The 11521-nt window shown below is 34.4% G+C and overlaps 1 protein-coding gene across 1 annotated transcript; it reads right to left on the bottom strand.

The window, feature by feature from the left end:
• Positions 1-1340: 1340 nt before the first annotated feature.
• LOC128230156 (ATP-dependent RNA helicase DDX55-like) lies at positions 1341-10540 on the bottom strand. The gene is made up of 8 exons (XM_052942200.1): positions 10124-10540; positions 8446-8661; positions 7632-7915; positions 6723-6898; positions 5780-5934; positions 2788-3028; positions 1634-1892; positions 1341-1475 (listed from the first exon to the last, which is right to left on the bottom strand). Exons 1-8 carry the CDS (start codon positions 10506-10508, stop codon positions 1416-1418), a joined length of 1776 nt encoding a protein of 591 aa, XP_052798160.1. The 5' UTR covers positions 10509-10540; the 3' UTR covers positions 1341-1415.
• Between the last annotated feature and the right edge of the window lie 981 nt (positions 10541-11521).

Below are 11521 nucleotides of genomic sequence, written 5' to 3'. Positions count from 1 at the left end.
TATTTTTTATTATGTTACGGGTCATAACACTACTCAGCACAGCCACAAACAATTCCCCAGATGCACATGTCTCTGGTTCATAAACTTATCATGATATGATAAGAGACAATAGCCCATGCTTTATATGCATTTTTAACAAAGCCAAGCAACCGGACTTCCACAACTCTGCACTGATTTGCCGAAGTGGAACACATCAAAAGCGCGAACTTTCACAGAATACGCCCGTCCTTCTAGTACCCCACGCTTGGTGATTAAAAGTTGCATGTAAAGCCAAATGTAGACAGCTTAAACTGTAAATAGTGTTGCCAATTCTAGGGTCATAACTGAGTCAACATGGCTTGTTATCGAACCAAATTATATATATGGTGTGATGGTTGGACAAAGGCTTCTTGCGTTATCGATCATACAAAAACAATTAGGGTAACTTATATGATCAACAGGAGATAACTTTTGAATGACTAGAGTGATATGGCTATGGTTAACAAAGTTGTCCGAGATATTATGCCCACATACATTTTCACCAAATTTGGTGATGATTGGACAAAGGATTCTATGGTTATTGATCAGACAAGACCAATTTAAGGTCATTTCTTTACTTTGAGGGAAAACCAAAATACATTCTGTCAAAATATGGTGATGATTGGACAAAGGCTTTTTAAGATACTGAGCAGACAAACCAATTTCAGATATCTATAATGAAAGGGCAATTACTCTTCATTGATTATAGCGATATGACTAGGGATCGAACTTGTCCAAGATATTATGCCCATGCACATTCTGACCAAATTTGGTGACGATTGGACTAGGCTTCTTAAGTTATTGAGCAGACAACATACTTGACGTCCCGTACGCCGCAAGTAGGACTATGCATATGTATGTCAAAAACGGGGGTATACAAACAGGCGGCTTACTTCTATTATGGCAAGGGCTGCATGAGCTTGTCACAGCCACAAACAAAACCCATGGTTCAAAGTTCTTGGCAAGTTTCATACCTAGGTATAATATATCTTTGGAGATACGCTTTATAGGCTATCATTTTTAATTGAGCCAAGGGACGTAACACATTTCTGCTAGGTACAGCATCACACAAAACCCAAGGTGCTCAATTTTCACATGATGCTTAACATATCAGTAAAGGTTGTATGACTGACTCATACACATTTGGACATATGTGTGACACTTCATTGCATTCATAAGGACTAGTGTTTAAATCAAGGCCCATAACTCTGCCTTTACTGTGTGAAACCACACACAATACCCAACATACAAAACTTCATGGACGAAAGGACAAGAGTAAATCTATCTGCCAATCCTCTTTCAGTGGGGCAATAAAACAAACATTGACAATTAAACTAGCTTATAAGCGGCAACAAGAGAAATAATTTATTTCATTTCTGCAGCAGCTCAAATGTTCGTTATGAAGATAACTCATCACAGTCTAGGCTGAATTCTGCATCAAACTGTTCTTTTGAAATCTGCAATAAAGAATCAAAGGTATCATTCAAAAAACAATAGTACAGATTTTTTCAGAAAATATTTGTAAAATTTTACAACAAAACCAAACAGCGTTTGTAATCGAAATATGTACAAAGTATACAATATATCTAGAAAGAAATTTGCATAAAAGTAATACCTTTTTCTTTTTTAATTTCTTGATCATCCTAATATCTTCATCTAAAGACAACAGATCCTCGCCATTGTCCCGCTCCACAACGGGCTGAAGTCTCTTTTTCTCCTTAACCTCTCTCCTCTTTCGCTTCCTATCTTTCTGATCTTTTTTCCCTGACCACGACTCTGTCTTTTGGTGCCTTTTCCGTTTCATGTCAACATTGTTACGTCGGCTGCTTTCAGACTTCAGCTGTTCTTGTCTCTTCTTTTCTAACGATTTATCTCTACAAAAGACAGAGAACTTTTAACTCAATTTTAAATTGCGATCCAGATCTGCATATTTTATAACTAGATATATTTTATAACAAGTTGTACTTTTCCTCTAAACTAATCAAATTTAAATATAATATAAAATAATTGAAAATTGAGAATGTGATAAAGGCCCCGGACGGTAGCATATTTGACACGAGGGGGGGGCATTTTGAGGTCATGTTTAAAATTAAATGAGGTAACTCATCTAATGTTGGCCATGCAGTAAACATGTTGCTTACAGGAAGAGAAGTTCATTTTATTCTAATTTGTATTGAATTACATACAAAGTTCTTATAACCAAAAACCTAATATGCAATTGTCATTCCCTACCTTGATTTCATCTAACATACAGAAACATATTGGAAATGAAGTTTGAAATGTGAATAAGATTGATAATGCAATAAAACATTTTATTAATTTTTATCCCTAACATAATATTATCATTTTTACAATAATTAATATTTCAATATCCATTCACTTTTACAAACAATAAATGATGCCTTTTTTTAGAGCAACAGAGACAATTTAGTAACAAGTGGACACAAAACTTTATGATTCGTGTATAACACACACAGTCATATTGCTATACATAATGTTTCAACATGCATTCCATTCCACACTTTTCTGATGAGTTTAAATTATTTTATTAAGGACAATCAATTGGACAACTACATTTCAGTTGGGGCATAAAATTGAAAAGAGCGTCTTCTTCTTTGAGCAAATGCAAATAAAGTTTAAAGTTTATATCTTCAATTCTTTTTAAGATGGTCACGTTAATAAAAAAAAACATGAAAATGTGGCCGGGCAGACAGACAGGGGTCTCCTACTATCAACCATTTCTGTGAGGTTAAAAAAGTAGTAACTTACATATACTGTATGTCCTTAACACTAATTGCCACCTCACAGAAGTTTGAAATATCTTTTCCTTTAGTTTCCGGCATTTTTGGGAACTTAATGAGCCCAAATCCAGTAGCCAAACTCCCAAAGTCCAAGTTCTTCATTTGAAAAATCATGTAGTTTTCATGCTTTGCGTAGGACTGGACAAAACTGACAAAGGCTCGCATTCCCTTTTCAAACACCGCTCTGTCATTGATGGCCATGGTCTGAACTGAAACAAAGCATCATAAAAATACATATGAATGCATCATATTGTAGACAGAACAAACTGCATGTAATATTAACACTTATTTCTTATGCTCAACAGTCAAATCTATTGTCCATATATTAACATATGGGCATGTTTTTTCTGCGACTTCAGCGCATGTTCAAGTCATATAAAACCATACAACAATATCATTTGAAAATAATAGCAAACAGGCAGTAAAATATATCCACTTGTTTCTATTCATACACTCGGTAACCATGTTTTGGCACCATTATACAGCATTGTCTGGTGAACAATATAGTATTGATTAAGAAAAAAATAAGTTAAGCAACAATACAAATTGGAGTGTTTCTACAACTGAACAATCGGCAAATACCTTAGGCACCAACTTTCACTTGAAATGCATCCTATACTGTATAACTTACCAATACAAAGTATATTGTTATTAAATATATTGAGTTGAATGCCTTATCTTCACCTTAGAGCAAGAACTCAATAAGTACATATATAGATAGAAGCAGATTATTGAGTTGTTGCATTAAGCTGATGAAATGGTCAATTCTTGGTCACAAGACATAAGTGATACTTTTGAGTAGTTGCATGTTATCAGATTATCTAAGCTGATTGTGGGCTGTTATAACAAACAAGAACAAGAGCTGTAACAGAGACAGCGCGCTCGACTATTCTGCCGCTTTTCAGTGTAAGGATTTAAAAGTTTTGGTGACACATGCATGGATCACTGTATTAAGTCTCAATTAAAAAAATCAAGTAGTTGACGAGATATTAACCTACATGTGCTTACATGCAAAACCTTGACCAGAATTTCTAGGTCGAATAATACAGGGGCAAAATTTATTTTATATGCACGATAGAGTTATCTAACTTGATTAATTCAGAAAGTTGAATGGCTGGGAGCCTGTGTATAAAGTTTCAATGCAATACATGATGCATTTGCTGAGGTATAGACTTAAAAGTGGTCACAAGCAAAACCTTAACCAGAATTTCTGTCAAATAAAAAAGGGTCATTTTATGAATTTAATGCAAATTAGAGTTATCTTACTTGGTTATTTAAGTAGATTGGATGGCTGAGTAGCATTGCATAAAGTCTTAATGCAATACATCAAGTAGATGCTGAGATATTAACCTATGTGTGCTTACATGCAAAACCTTAACCAGAATTTTTAAGTCAAATAATAAAGGCCCATAGTTTGCAAGTGTTATCTTACTTCATTCGTTTAGTAGGTTTGATAGTTGGGAATACATATCTTAAGTTTCAATGCAATACTTGATGTATTCGCTGAGGTATTGACTTAAAAGTGGTTACAAGCAAAACCTCAACCAGAATTTCTATGTCATATAAAAAGGCCCATTATTTGCAAGTGTTATATTACTTCATTCATATACTAGATTAGATAGTTTGGAATACATATCTAAAGTTTCAATGCAATACATGATGTATTTGCTGAGGTATTGACTTAAAGCTGCACTCTCACAGATTGAACATTTTGAGAACTTTTTTTATTTTTTTGTCTTGGAACGAGCCAATTTTTACTAAGTCCATGGAAACCAGATATTTAAGATTGCTGACCTAAAATAAGATCGCAGATTTTTGTATATTTAGGTTCAAAAATTGATGTTTTATGCCTTTTTCTTACACCGTTATTAACGGTTTAAGCCATAAAACATTAATTTTCGAATGGAAATATGAAAATCTTTGATCTGATTTTTAGTCAGCAATCTTATATCATTTGTTTCCAGATATTGACACAAAACTTGCCCTTTCAAAGACAAGAAATAAAAAAGTTGTTAAAATGGTCAATTTGTGAGAGTGCAGCTTTAAACATAGTTACATGCAAAACCTTAATCAGAATGTCTAAGTCGAAAAATAAAGGGCAATTATTATGCATTAAATGCTAACTAAAGTTATCTTACTTGGTTTATTCAGTAGGTTGGATGGTTGAGTACCATTGTATAAAGTCTCAATGCAATACATCAAGTAGTTGCTGAGATATTAACCTATGTGTGTTTACATGTAAAACCTTAACCAGAGTTCTAAGTCGAATAATAACTGCAATTATTTGCATTTAAGGCAAACTAGAGTTATCTAACTTGGTTAATTAAGTAAGTTCAATGGTTGAGTACCATTGTATAAAGTCTTAATGCAATACATCAAGTAGTTGCTGAGTTATCAATGTGTGCTTACATGCAAAACCTTAACCAGAATTTCTAAGTCAAATAATAAAGGCCCATTATTTGCATTATATTCAAAAAAGGTTTACTAACTTCATTAATTTAGTAGGTTAGCTAGTTTGGAATACATATCCAAAGCTTCAATGCAATAAATGATGTATTTACTGAGATGATGACTTAAAGGTGCTTACATGCAAAACCTTAACCAAGGTGTGACGCGGATGCCAGGGCGAGTAGTAAAGCTCTCCTTTTTCTTCGAATAGTCGAGCTGAAAACTTAACTGCTTGTCTGTTATTTGACCAGACCCAAAAAGGAATTTTGACTGAAGACCCTTGTGTGACCTAAACCCTTCAAAGCTACAGACATGAGTGTAGCTGATGGCCCAGTCTTCCTACTAAAAAATATTGCATAGTTACCAGTGGAAAACATTCCACATAATTACTCAATAGTATTAGCCTCCCAATATGGAATAAGATTGGGAAAACTTTCAATCATTGAGAGAAACATTTAAATGTGTTTGTGTTAGTTTGTTCCGAAGCAGTTTGGGAAGTTTGGCACACCCACCTTCCTGTATGCAGGTGTTCGAGGTGGGCAGAGGCTCCATGGGGTGAAGAGGCACCCGCTGGTTCACCCGGATGAAATCCACAAACTCCTGCTCCTGGGGCTGGAGGAAGACTATGGCACTCCCAGTGAGGCCGTTACGGGCTGTACGACCACACCTTCAATGCAGCAAACTGTTAACATTTCAATGGGTTTTAAATATGGGCAATCAGAAATTATAGCCAATTTTTTTCTTGTATGAGTTAAGAAAAAGTAGCAGCCACGTAACTGAAAATCACTCCAGTTAAGAATCTTATGTGTTTAGTTTTGCTGCAACATTCATACTAAGTCACATATAAATATATTTTACCCTTTTTTTTTCCATATGACAATGGTTTAACAGTTTGTAGGCCGACATCACTGAATACTTATTAAACATTTTTTTACCAAAGCAGAATGTTTCATTTGATAATAAATGCTTTAACAATACACAGATTTCGATTTTAATATAAACTCACTGTTTGCAATATTTGAGAAAATGTCTCATCATATTTAAAATCATTTTCAACAATAACACACTGTTAATTTGTCAAGTTGTTTTAATATGTTAAAGATGTTATATAACATTTTAAAATTCGGTATTTTGAGTCTGAGTCTAAAACTCTGATTTAAGATGATAGTGAACACAGACCCTAGTTCACTCCAAAGGCATGCATATTCACTATGGAATTTCACATATAGTATAACGGTTATTACCGTTAAAGTGTGAATGATTGTATTCATATTCTCTTGCTCTTTATGTTCATAAACTCATGCTATACTACTTAACTTTGTTAACCAAGAGACACAACTCTATTTAGTTACATATATGCATTTTGCTATATTTAATTTGCATTGTCCCATGTATTTTTTCCTATGCACATGCATGCTTCTCTGTTGAATGTCTAGTAAACAAAAGAAAGCTTACCTATGAACAAAGGCTGTAGCTGATGTGGGTGGATCATACTGTATGACCCAGTTGATGTTGGGAATGTCTATACCACGGGCCATCACATCTGTACACACCAGAACGCCCCCACCCTGCATCCTAAACCTCTCTATCACTTTTTTCCTGTTCTTCATCTTTCCATGGATGCAGTAGATCTGTAACAAATAATAAATTATTCAACCTATGAACATTCCTAAATCTATCAAAATATTTTGTTTTACATACAAATTTCATGCTCTCCAATGATTAATTACATTATTATAGTGATGTCATCCATTCAAGCAATTAACAAATGAATTAAAAATACAAAATAATAAAAGCAAAATATACAATAATAATTTCTTATATTAAAGGGCAATTACTTCCAGATAACTTAAGCGATACGTATTGTTATTGAACTTGTCCGAGATTTTATGCCAATTCACAGTCTGACCAAGTTTGGCGATGATTGGACAAAGGTTTCTTTAATAAGTCATTGAGGGGACAACATTCTGGATGCTGCCCCCCATACGTAAAACTATAATATGCCCCCATTTTTTTAAATTGTCGAATATGAAACACAAGTGCACAAAAACAGGATATTCCCTGATAAAGAAATGGCTTGTAACTTTTCATATTGCATAGTTACAAGAATTATGTGAGTCAGATGTGTCGCCTGTTAGCAGCTCTAACTATTATTCTAGAAAAGGTCACCATGATATTGAGGTTTGACTGCAAAATCAAAAGAGGCCATCTACTAGCCATGACAAAATGTGAATACCAAGTTTGAATCTGCACCAAATAATTTAAAAGTTATTGATGGGAAGAGAGATGATGATAAAAACGACAAAGCATGACAAAGTAATCCTTCAGTCTCTGCAATGCATAGCGGCCAACACAAAACATAACCTGTGATACTTTCACAAGAGGAGGCAGTATTTTGGAAAAGTAATCCACTCCTGCACATGTGCTCAAGAAAACCAATATCTTCTGTTTTTTATGAGATTTTATGAAGTAGACAAGCTGGTCAAGTTTGTGCTCTGCCTTCACGATCATAAAATAGTTCTTCAGTGAAGCAGGTGTTCTTTGAATATCCAGCATCTCATCTGAAACAGCCTGTCTGCTGGACTTCTCCTTGATAGTAACTCTTACTGGATTTCGCAAACCAGCTCTGATAAGTTTCTCTACCTCATCTGAAAATCCAATCACCCTTTTACCACAATTTTTATAGTAGTTAATTTTTATAGTCCATATATATCTAACTTAACTAGAATTAAGTGTTGTCTGTTCGGAGCGCCCATCAAAGTAAAACCAAATGTAATAAAAGTTCCAATGTAAAAGTTTGTATTAGATCTAGTTTTTGAAGAGATTTATCACACAATCGCACCTGAACCTACAAACGCTTTCACCAAGTTTCATCGTGATTGTGTTATAAATACTTAGTTCTTATCTGCACAAGATTTTGCTAACAATGTAGACACACCAACCAACCGAAACCAAACGTTAAACCGTTATGTCGCCTCTTCAGGCGACTCTTAAATGAATAATTATTTTAAAATATAAATGTACACATTGATTGATGGTTTACATTTATTTGTTTTTATTTGTTTGTTCATGTGGTTTTCACACTTGAGGGCACACTAGAAGCACCAGCAAACTTCATATAATTGCTCACAATACTTCCTTCATACAGCACAAAGTGAAAACAAGAAAGCCTTAATACCAGTTTGTGTGGCAGAGAAGAGTCCCGTTCTTCTTTGTTTGGGAATATAGCTGAGAATGGTGTTGATGCTTGCCTCAAAGCCCATGTCAAGCAAGCGGTCAGCCTCATCAAGGACAAGGATCTCGAGGGACTTGACACATCGTGCCAGCTCAACACCTTCAAATTTTTGTTCAAAAAGTGCCTCAAGCCTCCCTGGAGTGCCAATCACAATATTACCTGAAAATATTCAAGACATTCAATGAGTTAATCTTCTCAATTCATTACTTTTGAGTGAGAAAAAAGAATGATTATATATATATATTGTGTTAATTCTAGGATTGACAAAGGACATCAGTGCTTGACACTATTTTTTTTGAAATTTGGTATCCCTCCCTAAAACCAGGGATCCCTCCCAAAATTAACTTTACATCTTTAAAGAACAACCAGAGCTTATATGAACACAACATTAATTCATCAAATCAAACAACATATGGTAAGCCTTCTTTTGTCGATTAGAGCCACATATTGCAATGCATCTATTTTTTAAACCAATTGTCTTTAAAAGCCCAAATTCTAAGTAAGAAGAAAAAAACAAACTCCTAATTCATATTCTCTTACAAACATTCACATTAATTGCATTTCTAGATATAATATTCATAAAAATTGTGTTCTCTTTGGTGCAGTTGAAGTGTACTTGTCCTATATCTCCTTTTCCGTAAATTGTTTATTTACTAAAAAGACAAATAATAGTAACAAGATGCCAAATGTTATACACTTTTACCAGATTCCCAATTGGAATAACTGGCCCAAAATGGCAACAAAGCAATTTTTACGTGAAGAATTTGATTTGCCATAATAATAAAAAAAGCGTAGCAAGAAATCTGCACATTTACAATTATTTGGAATAGGCACGTTCTCTAACGCCAGTCCTTATTTTGAGGATTGTATTATTGACCAAATTTTCATCAGAAATCGTTATTCTTTTCAATATTTGGTTACAAAATTACTTTTATATAATAATTTCAGACTAAACACTAAATCAAATTCCTATTGTGTAAAATTCATTTGAAAACAATCAGTTGTAACGTGCAAGACCAACAAATCCTTCAGAGAAAAGCAAGCTCAACCCTGAAGGGGTTGACTGGTCTTTTATACACATATATTCTCCATCCACACAGAGACTTGGATATGCCAATTTGCATATAATCAAGTACATCAACTTACTACGAACACACTTCTGCCTACAGAGGAATGTAACATTACTTTTCCCTCCGAGATGACTCGTTCCGAGTCTTGGCCTAGGTAACTTGTGGGTAAGGTAACTCCGATCTGGCATTTGATTGCATAACACCACTGCCACCATTTGTAATGTGCGAGACCAACAAGGCCAACAGATCCCTTCAGAGAAAAGCATGCTCAACCTTGAAGGGGTCCACTTGTCTTTTATATACATATATTCTCCATCCACAAGGAAACTTGGATATGCCAATTTGCATATAATGAAGAACATCAACATACTATGATTGCACTTCTGCCTACTGCCTACAGCAGAATGTTACACAGTATTTTTCAAATTATTCAAGAAAAACCTCCGTTTCTTAGAAAAGAGGTCTCTAACAAGCTATACCGGACATAACTTTCCAACAATGCAGCAGACCTGTGCAGTATGAACATAGATCTCAATGATCATGTAACTTACCAAATATTTCTCCCTTAACATTGGCATTTTTGGTAGATTTTCCTCCAGTAAAGATAGAGGCAGACAGATTGGGGAAATGTTTCAAAAAAATCTCTGCCACGGAGTAAATTTGCTGTGCAAGTTCTCTGGTTGGACTTATGATCAATGCCCCAACTTCATTTCGTTTCCAAACCATATCACTTTTGCTAAGTAGCTCAAAAACAGGGACGAGAAAAGCAAGAGTTTTCCCACTTCCTGTAACAGCTTCTGCTGCAACGTCTTTATAACTCATCAGAAGTGGAACACAGGCATCCTGGACGGGGGTCGGTTTCTGAAAACCTAAATCCTCTATTGTATTTATTGTCAATTGACTGACAAACTTAAAAATGTTTTCCCAATCACCCATGTTTTTATCAGTGTATGTAGACGCTCAAAACTAAAAACATGCGCCTTGATGATGGCTTAAGGCCGAATTTATTTATCGTTATCGAATAAGGTTACAAAACATTAAAAACAATTTCGACAAACCCCAACGCAGTGACTTCCCCTCAAGCCTCATTTGAAAAAAGGAGGCTCCCATTAAGCCTTAAATGGCAATAAAATGACAATTGTCAAAACTTAAATAAAGTAATGCGCGCTATCTGATGCATTCAATAATTGCTTTTGTGCACTGACAATTGTATTATGCATAAGATACAAACAAAAGTATACAGAACAGAACAGAACATTTATCGTTAACTTGAACATATACAGTTCATCGTTGTTACAATAACATAACACATGGCATGACAATAGCTGATAAATGCGAGAGTGCATTATACATATATACATATATAAACTATCAATGATTTCAACATGTTAAAAGTTAAGCATTATTATTCAAAGCAGTATATCGATCGTAGCTTAAAAGCATGTTTGCAATACAAAGCTAGTTTTCGTAGACATGCAGCATTTTCCGAGTTTAATAATTGAATGAATTTAAACATGCTTGGTCTTGCATAGTAAAATTTAGTTATGTATTTTTTCCTAATGTCATTATATTTCGGACAAATCAAAACAAAGTGATATTCATCTTCGATATCATTATGAGCACATAGAACACATTTACGTTGATTTCTTTCAATATTAACATATCTGCCTCTTTCAAAATTTAACATATGAGAGGACAATCTGAATCTAGCAATGGTATTCCTAAGTATATATCTATACAATTTATCTATATACGATGACATATGAATAGTACATTTTAGTTCTCTGTATAACACTAGTGAACTTAATGAGTTTATATCATTTTCCAATGTCCAATAAATGAGTCAATTAACCTTCTTCTAAAATTAGGAATAAAATAATCAATATTAATCGACTCCGGATATAACCATACTTCATTGAATCCTGCATTTTGTAATATAGTGCGTACAT

This window comes from Mya arenaria, chromosome 4, assembly GCF_026914265.1.
Source record: "Mya arenaria isolate MELC-2E11 chromosome 4, ASM2691426v1".
In the NCBI taxonomy this organism is placed as follows: domain Eukaryota; kingdom Metazoa; phylum Mollusca; class Bivalvia; order Myida; family Myidae; genus Mya; species Mya arenaria.
The sequence above is the reverse complement of the archived record's forward strand: the minus strand, read 5'-3'. Positions and strand labels throughout refer to the sequence as shown.